This window comes from Brachionichthys hirsutus, chromosome 8 (assembly GCF_040956055.1).
Source record: "Brachionichthys hirsutus isolate HB-005 chromosome 8, CSIRO-AGI_Bhir_v1, whole genome shotgun sequence".
NCBI classification, from domain to species: Eukaryota; Metazoa; Chordata; class Actinopteri; order Lophiiformes; family Brachionichthyidae; genus Brachionichthys; species Brachionichthys hirsutus.
The window spans coordinates 6300247-6321704 of record NC_090904.1 but is presented as its reverse complement, the minus strand read 5'-3'; the positions used below and the strand labels follow the sequence as shown (position 1 = coordinate 6321704).

At 44.0% G+C, this 21458-nt stretch overlaps 1 protein-coding gene across 1 annotated transcript in view; it reads right to left on the bottom strand.

Moving 5' to 3' along the window:
- Nucleotides 1-2753: 2753 nt before the first annotated feature.
- The window catches only part of cacna2d2a (calcium channel, voltage-dependent, alpha 2/delta subunit 2a), a 58795-nt gene continuing 40090 nt past the window's right edge, over nucleotides 2754-21458 (bottom strand). The window contains exons 10-37 of the mRNA XM_068742069.1: nucleotides 19392-19502; nucleotides 18608-18686; nucleotides 16496-16545; nucleotides 14684-14773; nucleotides 14407-14478; nucleotides 13267-13341; nucleotides 13108-13182; nucleotides 12925-12996; nucleotides 12753-12824; nucleotides 12578-12639; nucleotides 11188-11264; nucleotides 10103-10117; nucleotides 8074-8134; nucleotides 7271-7368; nucleotides 6195-6285; nucleotides 6030-6092; nucleotides 5827-5930; nucleotides 5611-5709; nucleotides 5405-5496; nucleotides 5264-5311; nucleotides 5102-5173; nucleotides 4863-5015; nucleotides 4673-4725; nucleotides 4481-4536; nucleotides 3859-3982; nucleotides 3491-3600; nucleotides 3219-3301; nucleotides 2754-2876 (exon numbers count right to left, since the gene is read on the bottom strand). Of these exons, the coding sequence (XP_068598170.1) occupies nucleotides 2754-2876; nucleotides 3219-3301; nucleotides 3491-3600; nucleotides 3859-3982; nucleotides 4481-4536; nucleotides 4673-4725; nucleotides 4863-5015; nucleotides 5102-5173; nucleotides 5264-5311; nucleotides 5405-5496; nucleotides 5611-5709; nucleotides 5827-5930; nucleotides 6030-6092; nucleotides 6195-6285; nucleotides 7271-7368; nucleotides 8074-8134; nucleotides 10103-10117; nucleotides 11188-11264; nucleotides 12578-12639; nucleotides 12753-12824; nucleotides 12925-12996; nucleotides 13108-13182; nucleotides 13267-13341; nucleotides 14407-14478; nucleotides 14684-14773; nucleotides 16496-16545; nucleotides 18608-18686; nucleotides 19392-19502 (2280 nt within the window). The remainder of the gene's footprint in view (nucleotides 2877-3218; nucleotides 3302-3490; nucleotides 3601-3858; nucleotides 3983-4480; nucleotides 4537-4672; nucleotides 4726-4862; nucleotides 5016-5101; nucleotides 5174-5263; nucleotides 5312-5404; nucleotides 5497-5610; nucleotides 5710-5826; nucleotides 5931-6029; nucleotides 6093-6194; nucleotides 6286-7270; nucleotides 7369-8073; nucleotides 8135-10102; nucleotides 10118-11187; nucleotides 11265-12577; nucleotides 12640-12752; nucleotides 12825-12924; nucleotides 12997-13107; nucleotides 13183-13266; nucleotides 13342-14406; nucleotides 14479-14683; nucleotides 14774-16495; nucleotides 16546-18607; nucleotides 18687-19391; nucleotides 19503-21458) is intronic.

Sequence of the window (21458 nt, the reverse complement as noted above, 5' to 3'; positions counted from 1 at the left end):
ACCCCACCCCCCCAAAAAAAAAAAAACCCCACCTGGGAAGTGACGTCCTTGGCTAGCCTCTGCCTGGTGTTTGGCATCTCCCTGCTGGGTATGAAGAAGTGTCTTTACATGTAGCTTAAAGGTGAGTCACTAGTGAAGGTGCTTAACTTTTAGGCCTGCTTGTTTAGTTTGTGTGTGTGTGTGAGTGTGTGCATATAGACCTAGGAAGAGAGGAAGTTGCAGGGGGTATATTTCCACAGGCACGTTTAGAGTTCATTTACAGACAGTCAGGATATACAGACAGAATTGATGGCGTAGGACGGAGACAAACAAAAGCCAGACTGCATTCTGTCGGCGCTCCACACAGGGAGGAGCCCCTCATTTTCTAACAGTCTTTTTGCTTGTATTGATCTGAAGCTGCGTTGCAGTTCCTGCGCCGACGTTTTCGTCACATCAAATGGTGCCAACAACTGTACAGAACTGTTGTGCGAGTCGTCACAACTGAGCAATACTGTGTGGGCTTGAATTTTAACACGCTTTAGACTTTTGAAAGTAAAAACTCTGCTTTTAAGCACACAATTGAACACGGATCAATCACTGATGAATCCTCACTCTCCTAACTGCAGAACAGCAGGACGATCCGGGGACGGTGAGTATCAGAGCTCCACGCTGTGTAACACTAAGGCATTTAGAGTCTTTGCTGCATCTGAAGCTGAATACACCGATGACCTACACATCCCTGCTCCCTTTATGCAGCCAGGCTGATCGTTAAAGTGGATTACTTCTGTTCCTCCTTTTTTTTTTCTCTCTCTCTCTCTCCACAAAAACACTGGATTTTGTCCATAGCAACATAACAGAACAAAAAACAGCATTGCTACCACAACTGTCGTACCTCATACACGCCACGACTCACGTAAAAGACATTCCCCTTGGAGGGTTTTTAATGCAAACTACATACATAGATAGATCACACGCAAAAAACACATACGATTCCGGCAGATCTAGAGCAGTCAGGTGGCCCTAAAGATGCTCTATGGCCACTTAAGTCACTGTATACTGATAGTGTATCATAGCTCTATGCATGACTTCGTAAAGGAACAGGATAGTAACTTCATATGAGAGCAGAGTTCATGAAGCTAGAGGTGCTCAGGCTCTGTTTAAAGCCATGTCTATAGCCAACAGATTGAGTCTCACAAGCAACTGTGTCATCCACAGCTTCGAAGAGGGATGCTCTATAAAGGTACTATACAGTAGCTCTACTCTTATACAGCCGGCGTGGTCCAAAACGAAGTGCGCCACGGCACTATGAGACAGCGGCTCCTAAACATGGGAGTCGAAAGGTCTTTTCACACATGTTGAGAGTCATATGATATACTATGACGGGTTACAAACGGACCACTTGTACGCGGTCGCCATATTCAGTTGCCTGTTCTGCTCTTTTGTTTGGGAATGTTGACACGCCCCTCTCCCCCCAGCAGCAAGTCTGAAGTTTGTGAGGAGCATTCATAAAAAAGGAAATGTGAGCCCCTTCACCCCAAAAATGAAAAAGGAAAAAAATGAAGCTGGATTTACGAGGCAGAGATCCAGGAATGTCAAATGTTTGGAGCAGCGCAGTAGAAATGAGGAGTGTTCGTAGCGGTTTGGGAGAAGCCTCATGAGGATTGGAGCTTTCACAACAGAGAGCACAGGGGTTTCTGGGGTTTTTCTTTTTTCTTTTTTTAAACATCAGCCCAAAGTGGAGGTCAGAACGGTCGATTGATTCTCAGAACACTACACAACATCAACAATGCTCCGGTAACCCAACACTGAGTCATACTCAACAGCCGTCATTAGTATGTGAGTCCGATAGCACTTATCTTTAGAATAGTAAATACAGGACATCAACTCCAGAAATGTGATTACCATTACATCATTACATTAATCCCCAGTGGACGTTACATTAAGCTGCAATTTGGCGCTGCGCAGACTGAATCAGCATTCAGTTTTGGAGTTTCTTCTCTCCCTCTCAAGGTTGAGCCTAAATCTAAATCAGAAGCCATTGGCTATAAAAATAAGACCACATGAAAGTCTATCTCATTTTGGCAAGTAGATATAGTGCATAAAATAACTCACGCCTTTTAAGGTTAACAACTTACAACGTCCTTTTCAAATTAAAGACTAAATATACTGTTATGTTTGGAATACTCAACACTTCAGCAGTTTGTATTTGACATTTCGTACACGCCACAGTCCCTTTTTTTTCTTCTTCTTCTTCTTCTATGGTGTCTATTGCTAGCTGAATGGTCCGCAGCCTCTTACGAGAGGCGAGCGGTAAGACTGTGAGATGGAGGAACGATGAAGAACAAGGAGTCCCGTGTTCTGTCGGACAGAAAGACGCAAAGGTGTACTGGCAACCACTACTCCCAGTGTGTACGAGGCAGGCCTCCGACTTGGATGGATACCTGTCCTCCTTTTCCTGGGTTCTCTGGATGGCATTGGAGCGGGATGGCCATGGGTTGGGGGTTTATTTTCTCTTTTCTGACATTGCTTCTGATTATTCAGGTGTTCCTAACACCACCTACTACGGCAGACGACGGTTGCGTTGCTAAGGACACAAACATCCGACTGTTGCCACTCAGGCCTTCCAACTTGCTGTGATGGGAAGTCCCAGTCTTAGCTACGGTAACAATAAGGGGAGGGCTTGGGGACGCAGAGGTGGGAGATGGGGGGGGGGGGGGTACACTTTGAGAAATAAACGGGAGTGCTAAAAGGAGGATAGGCGGCAGAAGATGGAATTAATGTAGTAGAGGCTGGGTTTGGGGGTTGACAGCTGCATAAAGCAGAAGCAGCTGAACGAACAGGAGGGTGCGGAGAGAAGGACGGAAGGCGTGGCCTCGTCCGCAGTCTGACGTGTTCTCCTGCAGAAAGGAAAACACAGCTTGAAATGCACATATATGTTAATGCATACTAGCGAGAGAGAGAAACTGAAAGCAATTGTCTCCGTAAAAAAAAAATCAGCGACTGCGATGAGTAAGTAGTACAATCCATAAAGCTACAGATCACTGCATAAAAGATGAGACTCCAGAGTCTCCTCTTTTAGCTCCCAACAACAGAGCTACACTTTTGATTCTTAGAAACATTGGTAAATCAAATATTCAGGATTCACACAATCCTGCAAAATAAAATAAAAAAAGGTTGATATTCAGGAGACAGCCAGGCTGTCATTAGTTTGCATTATTCACAGTCATTAGAAGTCTTACAGATACATTGTTGTCAAAGCAGGTGGAGGGCCCTTTTCGATAGCGTGCAGCCGTCATTTCTTCACATGGATTATCCTCCTGGTCTGAAAAATCACTCAATGAAGGACCATCAAAAATCATTGGCATTAATCAAAATCAACTACTAATTGTTGATAATTCATTGAACCGAAAATAATAATTGCCTATTTCCACAGGCAAGTTTATTACAGACAGCGTTGCGTTTGTGTGTTTTCTCCTCTCCCACAGCTGGAGCACGGTGAGTCAAAGGATACACTCCTCCTCCTCCTGGGACAACGTCTCTATCTTGCAGGTGTTGCACGGCAGCTTCTCCGCAACCACAAACAGCAAGTTGGTGTTGTTGATCCTCTTGGCGTGAATCAGCCTGCGGAGAGAGAGAGAGAGCGAGAGACAACCCCATGAACAACCCCGCCCGCTCTGTTTGCCTACATCACAACCTCATTTGCTGATTGTTCAGCAAGATTCACGAGAGCCTTATAAGGCTCATTTAGTCAATGATGTGACCGTTTCATTCAAAGCTCCGACAGAAAGATGGATGTCTTGTTACCCCTGCCTCTGACACACCACAATCTTTGTGCTGAGAATGGGTGTGTGTTAACTTGTGTGCGTTTTGAGCACAGACCTGGAACAGTTGCCACAGTCTTGCAGTATGTTGTAGGAACTGCTGAGATTACTCAAGTAATACTGGGTCTGGATCATTACGCAACTCCGCTCTTTGGAGTCAAATCCTTCTGCAGTCACGTCATCTGCAACATCACCGGGGGAGCAAAAAGAAACAAGAACAAGCCTTTAGTTCAACGGATTTAGATGATCTGACTCTAAAAGTTGAACTACTGAGACGTATGGCGAAATAAAAGCTCAGATCTCTCTCTCTCTCAAAACCGCCCCTCAAAATCAGTTCACGGTCACAGTTAACGTTTTCCGATCTTGAACAACTCATCTGTTTCGACCTGCTCGTGCTGCTGCTGCGATTACACCTCTGAACTTTTTACTTTTTATGTCTGGGTACATTTATTGTGACTTGTGATATCAAACCTAATTGCAGCCGTTAGTGTGTGTAGACAGAATTGTGGTGCTCACTACGCCGTCACCATTCAATGCTGCATACCGTATTTAACAGACATGAGAATAATATGGACTTTATCATCGATCGCTAATGAGAGTATTTCCCAAACATTTGTATTGTGAACAATAACACATGAACAACATCAGGATAGCATTGACTGTATTTTGTTTGCATCTACCTGTGATGAAAGAATTGTGAAAGGCCAGTCCATATATAAACTGTTGGAACAAAGACCTGTGGAGGCAGGAAGTGAGAATTAGGTGAGGCAAAGTAATAATTCAGAATACGGAATTTTGAGGCGATTATGGAACTGAATATAATATATTCAGTCTTTTAGGGCGCAGTATGTTGCTTCCACTGAGACTCTCACCATGCAGCTGCTGATGTCCACCAAGCCACATTTACAAAATCAGCAATTGTGGGCTGCAGATGAAGAAAAAAAAAAAGAAAAAATCAATATGAGCATCTTATCATCTACTACATTCCATGATTACAGCAGAACAAGTGTATTGTTGTAATGCAGGTTCGTCTTTCCAGTGTCGAGAAGCTGATATCCTTACGACAAACACTCCTCTGGGTGCAGCTCCAGCTTCACTGTTGGGCACCCGTTCACACACAGACTGGTAGTCAAACGACTGCTTGCGGTTGTAGAAGGAGTTGTTATAGAGGGCGTGCATCAAGTCGGGATCGACGTCGTGGAAAAACATTCCCACCTGTGGGAGGTGAGGAACTCCCGTAAAGCCGACGGCGCAGATTAGAGTGAAATGACGCCGTGAAAATGTAGTGAATCTAAGTTCACCTTGTTCCAGTCCTCCTTCTGATTGGACATGATTAAGAATCCACCGTCGTCTATTAAATAACACAGGAGATCCTGCAAACAGAGAAATAAAAGGCACAGAACTATGAGGAAGCAGACTGAGCTGATTTATAGAAAGCACGTTGGGGAAAAAATTATTCTTACATCGCTGTTGGCTTCGCAGTCCATCTCACAACCCCTATTTGGACCACACTGTCAGCGAGAGAGAGAGAAATAGAACATGCTCGACTAAAGAGGCAAGTTTGTAAATATACTATATAATGCCTGTTATATAATGTTTGTTACCGTATTTGAGGATTGTCGGTTGTCTGTGTGGTTGCTGGCAAGAATCTTAAACTTATCTGTCCAGGCTTCAAGGTCAAGTTTCACTCCAACCACTGAGACGCAGAGCAGAACAATAGCAGTCAATCAAAGGAAACCAGATAGACAGACGTGTTAATTTTCTGCACTTTGCGCTGAAACATTATTATATTGAGCTGTGATGCGCCCACCGGCAGGCTTGATGGTCTTTCCTCCCACGGTGATCTCCACAGCCGTGCTGACCAGGACCCCTATGGTATCGTTCTCCGGGTTCAGCAGCTCGTCCCTGGCTTAAAGGCGGAAACAAACAAAGAAACAAGTCAGGATTAGTGTTAGAAACAAAGAGTCACGACACATCACAGGACTCAGAATGGAATACACAACCCAAGACCATGAGCATGAGTCACCTGTTCGATACGGAGCTCGGAAGATGTAGCCCTTGTTGTCAAGACTGCGGCGGTAATAGCTGGCATTAAAAGGCTCTGGGTCTTCTTCCCAGGTTTCTGAAGCCCTAAGATGTGAGTGCACAAACATCACGGCAGTAAATCCTGGGTGTACAAGCCTTCTCATCGAGAACCAATATTACAAACCAGCCGCGGCGAGCACTCACTTGTTGGGAAAGACTCTTGTTATGCCTCCATCTGTTGCAGCGAACACAGCCAGAAAGCCGTAGCTAAATGTCAGAATGGAGAAAGGAGAGAGAGAAAAAATCTAAATCTGATTCAGAATGGCATGAAATGACGGCGTTCCCTCGGCTCTGGTTAACCTCACTCACGTGTTCAGGTCTTTGTTCTTCCACACTTTGTCAACAAGCTGCCTGATGATTCCAGTATCCAGAATCAAGTTATGAAGGAGCAGATTGTCACCTGGACAGGATTAACAGAATACATTTTACCAATAACATGAAAAATAATGACAGACCTCCCCCCAACATAAAATGTTCTAGGCATGGATTGCAGTGCGTAAATGGACTGCACTTATACAGACCACTTTTTCCACCTTTCCGGTGCTCAAAGCGCTTTACATGAGGCCTCACATTCACCCATTCACACTCCAGTGGGCGACTGCTGCCATGCAAGGTGCTGCCAGACCCACTGGGAGCAATTTGGGGTTCAGTGTCTTGCCCAAGGACACTTTGACATGCGGGCAGCGGGAGCTGGGATTTCAACCACTGATTTACTGATCACTGGACAACCCACTCTACCAACTGAGCCCCAGCCGCCCCAAGGGGCTGAGATTGGAGAGGGGGTAGAGACAAGGCCCTGCTACCAGGCAGATGAGACTATACAGATTAAGAGTCATTAAATACACAGTTTAAATATGTGAACGGTTCTATCCAAACATGTTGGTTTTGTAGACTTTTTTTGTTTGTTTATATCCTATTTTATTTTGAAAGTTATTTATGTTTTCACCTGCTACTCCTTCTGCCCCTCTTTGGAGTTCCGTTTGCACTCCTGACTGCTTAACGTTCTTTGTTCTTTATCTGTTCTCTTCAGGTTTCCCTCTATGTGATTGTCCTATTGTTTCCTGTTTCCAAATGTCTCCCAAGTGTATTTGGTTTGTGTGAACGCTACTGTTCACTATTGTGGATCGTCAGCGTCCCTGTTTCTCCAGTGTTATTTGTGTTTCTTTTTCTGGCTTAGACTACCGTACTTTGGATTCTTGGATCCTGTGTGTAGGATTTTATTTTTCTCGCTTTATAGACTTTGTCGTCAGCTAACAGACACTTATTGCCTGTCACCTTGAGGGTTGTTCTTAACACTGAACTTGCAATCTCCATCCATGAAATGTAACGCGTCACAATTAAAGTTTATCTTAGCTTAAACTGACTGTCTAACAAAAGAAACTCACATTGTTTGGAGTCCGGTGTCACCTTCTCCATGAGCGCAATGAAGTTGAGTAGGAACTCAGTGTTGTTGCTGGACAGTTCGAGATCATTGCAGTACTCTCTGAGGAGCAGACGGAACATGTCAGAAACACTAAATTCATTGGAGAAACATGAATAGAAACGCGTTCTTACAGCATTTACTGTCAGATTTATTCATCCTCTGTGGGCAGCCACACATCGTGCATGAAAATGTGTCAACTGATGCCATCGTGTGCAACATGCACCTCTTAATCAACCCGCTAAGGTGACTATCACTCAAACAAGAGGTATCACAGTGAAAGAATGATTTCACTCATGTGGTTCACAATTCAGGCTGCAGATGAAGCAATGATGACAAAACAGCACAGGCAAAGAGGAATACACTCATTAGGCCCGAGCGCCTATCTAGTGTCCTTTCTATTTCCACATTTAGTATTGAACGTTTTATTCATTTATTTTTCATTTAATCTTATGATAAATTAAATTACTGTAGCAGACTGACGAACCCTAAATTAATGAAACACGCAACAGCATGCAAATATTGTTTGATGGGACTTTAATGCTTTATTTTAAGGGGAACTAATGAGGAATACAAAGGAAAAGCAATGAGTTTGTGTATATAAATATATACACACAGACTGTGTCAAGTCACAATGTATATATACAGACAGACACACACACACACACACACACGGTGACTTGGCACAGAGCTAAATCAAGATCACAAAGACAAAGGACCAATCACTGATGGTCATACATGGCAGCGAGCATTCACACATAGGGCTACCTGGGAGCAATGAATACATGTCCTTCAGACTCAAAGCTGTTTGGCAGCAGTGATTCAAAATCTGCAACAGAAAGGGGAAGATTATCCTGGAAGAGCAGTGGGCGGAGCAGTGGGAAGGTGTGGGCAAACGGCAGCTGTTCTTCAGAGGCGTGGGGACGCAGGAGGGAGTTTACCATAGCAACACTGAGGTATCATGAGAACACGTTAGCCAATATGGTGCCTAAAACACAACCGGACTCTCAATGGACGTCTGTTTTGTTTCACAAGCACTCACACCTGATCCTTCCGATCGTTTTTGTTCATCACTTTGACAACAATTTCCAGATTCTTTGGGGGTTTCCTCTAACACATTTTGGATGTCTGAGAACTGGCTTGCAAGACAAGCTGTGCCAAGAAGCAAGTTCCCAGACAGATGAGACACGGTGAGTGCGTTCAGTTCAGGCAGGCATCAACATGGCCAACTACTGCAGAGGGAGGTGGGTGAGGGTCCTGATGGAAGTTGTCACCCCTCAGACTGGCAGTGGGTGGGCTCAGAGAGACACATAATGCATGGAAATGCATTGCATTGTGAAGGGCATGTCAAAGGGCAACTTCATTTCATCCATCACAGACTAAACGGAACACAGACGCAGCCATCATTAAAGCCCGAGTCTGCCATGGTCATTAACCCTGACCTGTGCACAAGCAGAGCTGAATGAAACGTTTCACTTTACAGGTAAAATAGAGTGCCCAGGTAGTTTTCCGCCCACAATGCCGTGCACATCCGGGGTCCGAGTTACTGAGGAAGGGATGAGCCATGCCCCTGTCTGTCTGTGGGGTGAGGAGGGAGGGAGACAAGCTGATGGAGACAGAGAGTACAGAGGGACGACACAGGAGTCAGGCACAGCGCCAAGTGGCACCCTGAAACCTGACAGCATGGACGACCTGGGCGGGCAGGAGACAGTTCAGCACCGAAGCTGCAACGGCGCCGGCTACAGGCAAGATAATATGGCAGCTAACACCCTTAAATGCATTCAGCATACAGAGGCACAATTACATTAAAATAAGACCACCACAGATCTATTTACTATTAATAAATAGCAGTATGCGCTTATATATCATTATAGCCACGGACTATAAACTGATTGTTTGTGGGTTTAACATTCTAAGTACAGAAAACAACTTTAAATTTAAGTGGAGCTTAATATGTTTTAACTTTATTTAGCTATTTCAAAAATAGGAAAGAGTCTTTTAAATAAAATGAAACTTAAATTATCCACCCATTGTCTTCCGCTCTTCCACCTTGCGGGCCATGGGAGTTGCTGGAGCCTAGCCCAGGTTTCTATGGGCGAGAGGCGGGGTACGCCTCGGACACGTCGCCAGAGCATTGAGGAAAAACCTTACTTTACATGACTACATCGAACATATATCACTATCTGGACGCCTACTATGAGAATGAGTTAAGACATTTCTTTACTAATGACACTGTAAGAAAAAGGCAGACAGACAGACAGAGGATAGATAGATAGATAGATAGATAGATAGATAGATAGATAGAGAAGAGGTAGACACAACCCATTTGGAGCCATCCACAGAAGATAAAGAATCAGGAGGAGGGACAAAAAAACAACTTTTAACAGAGAACATGAAAATCTGTGTCGAACCTTTCTACATAGTAGGTAATTTTAGTTTGTTTCTGTTTGTTTGTGTTTGTTTGTTTTACATCTGGAGCAACAGGTACGTGGGGAAGAGATTGAGGAGGTGGACCAGAGGAGTCGTTGTGAGATATGTGGGATCTGAGCTGCAGCAAGAGTGTGAAGGGGAGAAAAAGGGATTAAAAAGAGGTAGAGGAGGAAGAAGAAGAAAAAAAATAAGGAAAGTGGAGGGAGTCCTGAAGGCAAGACGGGCTGAGACAGAGGCAAGCAGGCTGGGACAGGTGAGGGTAGGAGGGGGGGGTCAGCAGGAAGAGGTTCAGGACGAGAGGTGTGGGTCGGAGGCAGCGGTAAGGAGTAGGAAGTATAGGGAACGTGGACCAATAGAGTATACTTGCCCTTGGAGTTTGGCCCTTTGTGGATCCATCAGAGAAGGAGAGAGCAAGAAAAGAAACAGGGGATTGGGTGGGAAGGGGGGGTCACAGACAATATTTTATTCAATTACTGTTTGAATAAAAATATTGTTTTCTTAAAAGAAAATAAAAGAAATTCCAGTCAAACGAGACGAGAGAAAAAGAAATGAAGAGCAAATATCTTATTTGCAAGAGCAAACATGGTAACGGAAAAACCAACGGAATCAAAACACCCGGGGAAATCCAGGAAAGAAAAACAATAAAGACAAAAACATTAACTGTGAGTGATAACCAAGGCCAAGTAAAAAAAAAAAAAATGAAACAGTAAAAGAGGGGAGTAACATTGTCTGGATAAAGAAAGAATGAGAGAGACAACAAGTGTGTCCTTCAAGACCCACATAAACCCAAACTCCCACATTTGTCAAACCCTCATCCCGGGCCGTGTGGGAGTTTTTATACTGAATGATTCCAAAGCTGAGGAATGTATCACACAATCCAACATAAAAATAAAAATAAAAATAAAGAACACACATTACAAAAAGAACATTCTCAAAAGCATAAAACGTATCAGAAGAGTGAAAAGCATGCATGTTTTCACAGTTTTCCAGAACATCAAACACTTTGAATGCTTCAGAATCATTTCTTGGTGGAGAAGAGGCGAGAGCATTTGGCAAAAAAAATAAAAAATAATAGCACAAAGGCCACCATTATTTTCACCTGAATAACACGGTCAAACCACAGCTTTCACCTTTCTGTCAGTTCAGTTATTTTTTTCTTCAGCCGGTGTGAAGAAAAAACATCACCATTGTACAGCACAGCATGGAGACAGGAAGGGACGGGGGGCAGCAGAGGGGGGGGGCTTGGGTGTAAAGAACGGGGAGAAGGCGGGGCATTTTGGCACAGGGCAGGTGACTCCACACCTGGACGCACCCCATGATGACGCTGAAGACCCGGGACAGTTGACCAAGTAAGAGTATAAGGTCAAATTTGGGAGAGAGAAAGAGAGAGAGAGAGAGAGAGAGAGGGAAGAGAGAGTGCGCAAAGGATGCTGGGTATCCCTGGGTACTTACACTGCACCTGAAGTATCTGATCACTCAGGTTGGCCTTGATGTGGTTCTCACTGTATGTGGGCAGTACCAACCCTAGACTGAGGCGACGGCACATGGAGACAGTCAGAAACTCAAAACATACACGAGGAAATCCAACAGACAGCGGTGCAGCCAGACACAGCCAGTTATAAAGGTTGCATCAAGTGGCGTTATTACTACTTCTTCTGATTTGATTTTTTTAGATACTTAAACAACAGGAAGTTTCAAAATATTCCAAAGCCTCAACATTTCTAAACTGCATTCACATATGATGTGCATCCATTTTTTCCAAGTTGCGCAGTCACATAAGAAACCAGTAAAACGCCTCAGATTGACACGATGCAAACGGTGCGCAAGCTGTAAAATTCACTTTGCATTCAATTTGAGAGGAGGGGGAAAAATGAACACCAAGAAAACTACACAGCGTGGTAGTTTCAAAGAGGAATAACTAATTATTTCCACATTCATTCTCCACACAGAGGGAATGTACTCCTGCATAAAAGTTGGTGAGATAAGTTATAGCTAACATTAACATAGAAATACTGCTTTGTAATATGCAATCATTCATCAATTGTAGCTTGATCCACATATGGTTTATGATACTAAACATTGATTTTTCTACCATAGCCATAGATTAAGGGGGTGGTGGGGTGCCTCACTAAGCTAAAATGTAACTCAGTGAGAGGATTAATCGGACCAGATGGAAAATCATTCTGTTCAGAATGAGTCACGGCTGCAGCCAACTGTCTATAATATTGTATAAGCAAAGTCATGCTTAAAGAAACATCCAAACAAAGTCTCGTGTGCTGCCCTAATTACTAAATAGAGGATGCTTGAGAGAATAGAGCTCTGGATGTCCGGGTAGAGCTCATTTTGACTGTGACAAGCCAAAGCAGCATCCTGTTAGATACACTGGAATTCCCCTTTGAGTTGAACATTAATAGAATTGTACAGAGAATGCTTCACAGGGAGTCAGCCAGGACAAGGAACGCTGCCAGCAGATGTAATAAAATACTGCTGAATATCATAAACTGTCATTTGCAAAGTGTTGCCTGAAGGAAATGTCATTCTGACGCAACCTCAAATGTTGAACAATGCTTTGAGATGAATAAAAAATCATTGAAGTAAAATCCACTTAATTTGCGCTGACAATTTTGAGAGAGAAAAAAAAAATCATTGAAATGCTTCGATGGAATATTTAATAATGTAATTTACAAGTCAAATAAACAAATTAAGCCCGTCCTGAAACTGTGATCGCAGCAGGTTGGTTGATCAGTAATCAAAGGTATCAAGGCTTGGACTTCACTCACGGGTTCACGTTGTGCAAGCTTTCCTCTGAGGTCACGTGATGCCTGTCTCATTTCAAACCTACCTATAGTCCGTTCCCTCCACCGGCGTCCACGTGTACGTCCGCATGGCCTCGTCGATGTACCTCTTTTTTCGACAAAGACACATCATCAGCACTCAGAAATAAAAAAATCATTACACCAGCATTAATGTTTGTGTTACTCTGGCTCCTGAGTGCGTCTCGTATTTTGATGACTTGCCTCATCGACTGACTTAATGAGCGTCTTGATTTTTCTTTGCCCCGATTTGCCATCGATCATCTGTCGACGGATCTGAAGAGAGAAGCACATTAGAAAGTGACGCAATGATTACAGACTAAATACACAAGTTGAGAATAACGATAATAAGGCTGCAGAGGGGGTTTGCTTTCACCTCCTCCTTGTTACTGTCTTCCAATTCTGCATCCAGGAAGTCCAGAGTGACAGGCTCTTGGAAGTTAATGATCTGAAGTAAGAGGACGAGCTAATATCACTCAGCAGCAACGGAACAATGCACTCATTTAGCTTTTGAATCAGAAGTGTGTACACTCATCATAATCAGGGGGGTTGGACCTACTTTGGGCCGCAGGTTGGGATGCAGCAACACGTAGCCGTTTGGGTCAATGGCAAACGTGTAGCCGTTAGCGCCGAGCTGTTCAGAACAATGAACATGCAAATCAATAGTCATCAATATGAAAATGGCATGAGCGTAACGCACGGAGGACACTGTGCTCACCCTGTATGTCGGTGTCTTCTTTTTGATTTCATTAATCGCAATATCTACGCCCATGACTCCGAGGATGAGCTGGTTCTGCAGGAAGAAGGCACGAAGAAATGGTTAGTATTTTATCCGCGACTGGGACCAGCATCGGAGAATCACAGACACCTGATAGCTGCTCTGTGAGATCACGAAGAACATCTCCAGGCCATCCCTGACTTTATAATGTTAGTCTATTTTAAATCGAGTCGGTTTGCAGGAAGCCTTGCTCCTTCATCTCTGTGTGATTAGCCCAGAGTAAACGCTCTGATCGCGGATACTGGAAGGTGGATGTGCCCTTCCGATAAAAGGAGACGCTGCAGCTGGTTGCGATGCCTTGTGCCACCTCGGGGAGGGCGGGGGGAGGGGGAGGGGGTGTTGCCGTGGACATCGCTATAAAATAACCAAGGATGGTCAACAGCAACAGAAAGGCAACAGAAAACCCGATGCCCTCCTGCTGCTGCAGCTCCAGGCTCTGTTTGAACGTGGGCTGCACGACTCAGGAGACTTAGATAATGATAAATAAAAAGTCATTACTACACAGGGTATGCTAAGGTCACAGCGGAGGATGTGGAGGTGAGGCAGATGCTTTAAGAGAAGCTGCCATCTCTCCAGGACCTGTATGTCTCCAGGACTCGGAGGCGTGCAGGTCGGATCACAGCCGACCCTTCCCACCCTGGACACGGACTGTTTGACCCGCTCCCCTCAGGCAGGAGGCTACGGTCCATCCGGACCAGAACCTCCCGCCACAAGAACAGCTTCTTCCCCTCGGCTGTAAGACTCATGAACACTTAACAAATCCGTCCTGGACTCCTGAACATTTCATAACTGACAACTTGCACTGTTCCATTTGCACTGCGTGATTATGCTAGTTTACTGCTGCTAGTACACATCTGTGTATCCACTCCTGCTGCTGCTGTTTTGTGATGTGTCTGTACTTGTATGTTTTTTGTATTTTGTCATTACTGTTACATGTAGCACGACTTCACCGAGAAACATTCCTAGTCAGTGAACCCTTATCGACAATGGCAATAAACTACTTCTGATTCTGATTCTGATGTGAGAAAACACCAGAACCAATCAAAGGGACGCTCTTCTAAAGCTCCGTGTAATTTTTACCTGAGAGCTGACAGAATCATCAGCAGTGAGGTTGAAAACCGGCATCGTCCCGGTGATGACGAGGCCCAAACCCTGATAAAGCACATTAGAAGTCCAAGAAATAAATAATAGCACCAAACCATGTGGGAAAATGTCACTGAATTCTACCCAGCAATTTTTGAGGAGACGTGAATGGACTGTAGATCATTATGTATTCTTAAAGAGAATTTGTGCGTTAGTTTGCAGAAAAGTAATTTGACATTAATGACATGAAATGCCTCTTTACGGCATCTCTCACCAGAGCATCCTGGTAGACGTTTGTCCACTGGACCTGCTTGGCTTTATACCCGGCCAGCGCCATTGGACGACCCAGGACATCCAGGTACTCCTGCAGCAGTAAAAATCACATTAGCACGACAGCTTTCAATAAACACATGTGAACCCCCCCCCCAGACATTTAGAGCGTTGGGCATGTACAGATGTTAAAGTCAGAGAGCTGGAAGAATCAGACATCCATCTGTCATAAAACGGGCCTCCTCTCTGCCACAGCATAAGCCAGCGGGCCACCAGCAGCAGCTTCCCGGTCCTGCCGAGCCATAAAGCCTCCAGTCCTGGTGCACTCAAGGCCGTTTTTCATCATTATGAAGTAGCTATTAAAAACACATTATGGATGTCAGTGGCACAATGTGCAAACAGGCCGTTCTCCCAGAGGCTCTGCTGCCATCGGCAACACTGCGAGAACGTCCCACAGCGGTGCTGAAAGGAGGTAAGGGGTTAAGTCTACTAGTGATACATCAAATTCTCTGTTTTTGTCTGCTCTCAAGAGCCTCCTTTAAAGAGCGGAGATTGTTTTCGGATACCCTATCGATCCACGACATTTTGGAGATGACGATTGGTAAACTTATTGAGTGGGTGACCCATGAAGCTTGATGGGGATGGGTCAGACCTATTGTGAGTCTTTCGTGTCTTATTGTAAATGCCAGGGACAGCAGAATGATGCTATATTTGCTTTGAAATTTTAAAATATAAAATATTATAACAATTCATACAGGATTAGTGGATGTTCCAAAGCATTCTAGAGCTCATTCTAAAGATATGAGCGGCTTTCACAAGATGACAAATATCCATGCATTTTGCAGTGAAAGGGGAAACGGAACGCTGCTATCGGACCCAGGAACCTGTCCTTGAGAGACAATAGGGTGCCCTGCATAAGCACACAGCTATTTCAATATTACTCTTTTGGCCCTTTGCTTTTCCGTCGCCTGCACAGTGAGGTGCTGACAGGCGTAACCTATGCTATTATTAGCGCAATAAAAGTCTCATTTATCGCGCCACGGGGAGATATTCCATCAGGACAACGACAGCAAGACCTTTTCAAGGGTTGCAGGGGAAATTTTCCGCATAGCTGGAACAATCTAGGAAACATAAAAAGCCAGCATCTGGGGATCCGTGATCCAGAGGAACCAGAGACATATCGACTCCGGAGGCATCTCTGCATATTGATTAAATGCTATCGTCTCCTTGGGTAGCATAAACACAATCTCATCCGTTTAGTCAAAAGGCAAACACCCTAATTAAAGCTTGGCCTGTTCTTGCTGCTGCACTGAGATCACACATACAAGGAATTCAGGATGGAGGCATCAAATCCTGACCACGAGTTGGTAAAACTTATTTTAAATAGGACTTCACTCGTCACATGACTCAGGATGATATGAAAAATAATGTGTTTCCCATCTGTGGCCGATCTTTTACTTGAATGCTCCCATCTTATTCAAGTAAGATGACATGACGAGTGTGTGTGAGATGCTGAAGGGAAGGATACGATTAAATAATGTGTCTTCTGGGACTATTTGGAGAAACATAGTCACCCAGCTTTAGAAAACCTATTAGAGGAAGTAGCAGTTTGCAGAATATAAATATGCCAGAGTTAATGGAACAGCTGGCACTCTATCATGTGGCCTGATCGCTCACCTGGGTGGCGCATGGTGTGGGGAGGTTGTGGGAATAAGGAAGAGAGTGGGGTATGAAGTGTTTGGAGTACATTTCTATAGCAGGAATGAGTAAAGGGCCTCTATAAACTTGCAGTGACGTTTACATTTATTTGTCTCACCTGGGTGTTGATTCTGATGGCTCCAATCGATGGGATCTCAAAGTAGTAACCTGGAGATTAAAAAGGAGAAGCAACAACTAAACTAAAACAAATGTCGCATTGCATCTACAATACATGTCTAGAGTTAAGCAGTCACAAGATGGATCCATTTACAGATCGGAATATAATCTCCATCCATGTCATTAGCTGCACGTAATGCTATCATCTGCCGCTGCGTCGCCACTGACCTCCACGCTACAAGGCAAACAAATGCTCATTGGGAATGCTGAGCATCAGGCGCTGGTGCTGATTAGGAATGGAGGCGAGACTGGGTCAATAACCACCCCGCTCCCCAACTTATTAAAGTCATGAGTGTTTACACGAAGAGCTGCAAAATGGAGGCAACACCCCCAGAATGTTAAGAGGCAGAGATGACTCATTATTTTCATACATTCCTGTATGCGATCGGCCATGGTGCAGGCAGACTTTATTCTCATATACATCTCTACACACTCGGATATTTAGATTTGCACCGAGCTCAAGCGGGTACCAGAGCTTCTGAAAGTGGACCAGAGAAGTGACAACGATCTGTCTATTGTTGGGCAGAGCTCAAGGTGCGGTGAAGACAGAAAGATAGACACAGCATCTGTAAAACGAGATCAGCCCACCTCTTTTCATTGTGTATTATAATACCTCTGTGCTGCAGGAAGGCAGATTCCTTCAAAGATTTCATTCTGTATATCATGGTGCTTCGAACTCTCTCTGCATGAAGTCATTGTCATGTAAGTAAACTGACGTTACTTAAATTGCACCTGTCTTCATCTGATTGACCTCTCAGAGTCTAAATGAACAAGCAACAAGCATTTACTCATTCACAGAATCATTTTGTGTCACCACGCTTCTCAGATTAATCGCACACCAGTGGAGCAGCTATTGGGATTTAGCATTTTGCGAAATTACATTTCAACACAGAGAGAAGGGGGGTGGGATTGAATCACCGACCTTTTGACAAGTTCATGGTGCTCGAACGCCCGAGTCAACCAGATACGTGAATTTTCTGAACGTGAACTATGCCCTTTCATGGATGAGTAAGCATTTACTCAGTTTCCCTATCACGTTCTTTAAGGAGAAGAACAAATTTCCTTTGGTGAGATTTTTCTGTAGTTTTTGTTTGTTTTTATTCTATTTTGACTGCCATGATCTTTATTTGATTCCTACCTGTAGTCTGTGAACAGCCTGTTTTTATCACACAAAGCAGTACTGTGCATCTTATTTACTCCTATTATCGTTTTTCCCTGCCTTCACCTCTTTATACGTTGACTCTTTTGGATTCATAAAAACTTTGTGGGAGTAATGGAGAGGTTAACTTCCTTCTTAAGATGGCGCCGCTGAAGCTCAAGTGAGACAGCAGTTCGCATCTTTACATGCGCTACTGCGATTGGTCAAATGCGTGGATGTCCCGGGTGATGTTCGGGTATGTGGCAGTGTTACGGAGCTGGCTCTGCTGGGGTGAGATACCGAGCGGTGAAACTGACTGAAGATATGAGAAGACAGCTCTGCTGCAACGTCAACACTTTGTCTTGTGCTGACGTTGACTTTAGTAGCACTGTAATACATTACACTCACAAACAACGGAGAGCAGGGGTTAATGCAGACTACGGGTGGGGTTGAATGAGCAGGGCCACAATGAGAGTAGATATACATAGTACATATTATATGTACATATATGTGTCTTTTTAATTTATTATTATTTTGCATCTGTGGAGTAATTTATTTTTATCTTATTGGTATTGTTAAATGTCGATGATTTATGTACGAAGGACTTTCAACGGAAACAAGACCGCAAGGGCTGTTTTGAAATGCTCCTCTTAGACAGGATGTTTGACTGTACTTGTACTGTAATACATGCGACTGTTTGACTGTACTTGTACTCTAACATTCTATCTAATAAATATATTCATCATCATCATCACCAGAGTGATGCATCTTGGCTGACAGGAAGAGGAGATAATAGGGATTGATGGACTGAGATGTTGTAGTTGCTTTAGAATGCAACACAAAATTACATTGTTGTGTCCTCTTTTAACATCCATGTTCTCATTTATGCAGTAGTCACTGATGGAAACAACATACCTTTATTGGCGCAGGCTATCCACTGCAGAGGGGTGACATCGTAATTATGCTGGCCAACAGAGAAGGTGAACACACGAACCTGGGGACAGAGAGAACCGATTGTAGGCAGTCCCTTCCCACAGACAACACCGCACAACCTCCTCCTGCACGTAAATGGGATTTACTGTCATGTGACAACTGAAATGCACTCGAGTGCGATTAGATTAGCCACCGTGTCAACTCACACAACGGTCTCCGACACAAGCCTGCGGTGAAAGAGTTTTCAAACTGCAGATTATTCTTTCATGACGGCAGCTATCACGAGGGAGGCAGACCGAAATGGATATCAGAATAAGTATTGGTAGGGCTGTGATAGAAGAGGGATGCCAAATGAGCATCTGCTGGCTGCCATTTCATGGGCTTTGATGCTAAAGTAGCTAAATGGTCAGCAGGCCGGGGCTAACGCCAGCAGCTAAACAACACAAGAGAGAGAGAATGAGACTTTGACACAAGGAGGGACGGAGACTGTTGAAGAAACAGCAGACAAGAGGAACAATCCACAATCAAAACGGCCAAAATGGAAGCGACAGAAACTGGAAGTCATGTGCACGGACTGGAGTGTCTCGGCACGTTTGACAGCCTGCCAAACACAACTGGCTACAAAATAACGAAACAGCATCAGCAGAATATGCTGGGAGACAGGGAGGGAAGGAGAGCTGCAGAGACAGAGTCTGGTCGTGCTGGATGTCTCGCTCTGGCAGGGCAAGCAGATGAAGAGACAACAGCCTTGTGAGGACACGCTCACCGTTTTGTTGGGCCAGTTGTACTTCTGAAAGATTTCCTGCGCTCGATCCTCCCCGCCGTCCGTAAACATCATTATCATCTTGTTGCAGTTGGCCCTCGGGGCACTGCTCTCCTGTGGCATGCGAAGAGAGGAGGAGGAGAGCAGCGAGACGGAGGAGAAGCAGAGGGAGACATGTTAGGTAACACGCAAGAATATAGAGAGAAGATGATCATGCGCTCATGTTCGATGAGTGTTCATTTGAATGTTAAGACTTTTCACAATAGCAAAAATAAAGAAAGAAAGAATTGGGTTGGTGTACCGGTAATTATCTTATTGATCTGCATGGACGAGTTCACGTCGTAGTTTTCACCTCAGAAGAATAACAAGTTTTGATACAACATAAATGTCAATGTAAATCAAATGCATGGCCAAGAAGCAAAATGACACTTTCCTTTTTATTTTGTTGAATTTTGTACTTGTGCTTTCCACTTTCATTTGTGCTCCTCATTTTTATCTTTCCATTTGTTTTTAAATGTAATTATTATTTTTGTTATGTTTTCTCTCCACTACTTCTTTTGACACCGTGCTGTTTAGCTTTTGATGATGCTTTAATTGTTGCCATGCACAAAAGCATTTATGAATCTTATCATAAAAAGTAATACAATCTTAAATATCGACGTACCTAATGGTCAGTTATGTGTACCAGTATGTATATTGTGTTTAAGATGTTTAATTCCAGAGGTGACAATATTTAAAGTTATTGTCCCGGCTACTGAATCTAAGGGTTTTGAAAGAGATCCCAAGGATACCCAGTAAAATGTGAAATGACAGGCAGCCACACCCTCAGGCGTATTTGGGCTTTATCATCTATTTGACTCTATAACAGGACTATAATTTAGAAAATGAACATGAAGTTGTATTAAAAAAGACTTGAAGATATCGATTAAGACGATAAAACCGTTCTGAAAATGTTTACTGAGCTTATTTCCTCATGAGCTTATGTATAAAGTAGTTTTCTTTTTTAAACAAGTCGCCACCCCCTGATTATTAGAAACAAAAAATGCAGGTTTCGGCACCACACTGAGATAACTGACACACACGTCACCTCGGGACAAACCCTCGAGATCCTTTCCTTACAGCAACCGCGCCCTTTAGAGCCTTCACCTGGTGATCAAGGTGTGGGCATCTCCTGCAGCTGCTGTGAGCCCTGTCATTTCACTTTACAGACCCAGATGCACGGTCCCCTGCTGAATGCTTTTTCATCTTATCCTGACGCATGAAGCAACTTGCATCCATTTTGAAATGTTATTCTTTTATCACTTCGTCCTGAAACTTCTTGCAATAACCCATCTGGGTTTTTTCATTTTTCATTATTCATTCATTTTTCATCTACAAATTTCCCAGTTGGTAGTCAAAGGCTTCCCCATATTATTGCAATTTTACGATTAATTTGAAGTATTGAGCGACATTGGTGCTAAATTTGATTGTGTCAGATGCACTTTCACGAGCTCGTCAGCGCCACAGGCTCTTAGCCAGGCACAAGTTCTTAGCATTCAGCTTTGATACGATTTCCACGCCTGTCTGCACGACAGCTGCTATTAATATGCAGGCTAGCAGCATGTCAATCTGACAAGATTCTAATAAAGATAAATAATATTGCTACAATTACATATTTTTATTGTGCTTCTGCCACCAATCATGGGTGAGACTCTGCAACAGACAGTGATTAAAGGGGCCTTTTATTTCTCATTCTGCTGGAAAGGGAAAGGGGAGGAGGGCAGCTGGCACTTGGCTCCATGCCTCCAAGCCCACCAGAGGAATATAAAGTGTCTGTGACTGATCTGCTCTGGGCCGCGCTCATCAATCATCCCATCAGAGCCCATTAGGGTGGCAGCCTCTTAATATATACAGCAGCATACGGAGCTGAGGCAGCACCTGTGTCTGGAGCACGTGGACGCCTGCTGCTGACAGACGTCACCGCGGTGCTGGCTGCTGCTGCTGCTGCTAACATTAGAGTGACTGCATCACAACAGCAGCTACTATCAGAGCTACCTCTAACAATCACAGAGCTCTGAGTGTGTCTTATAC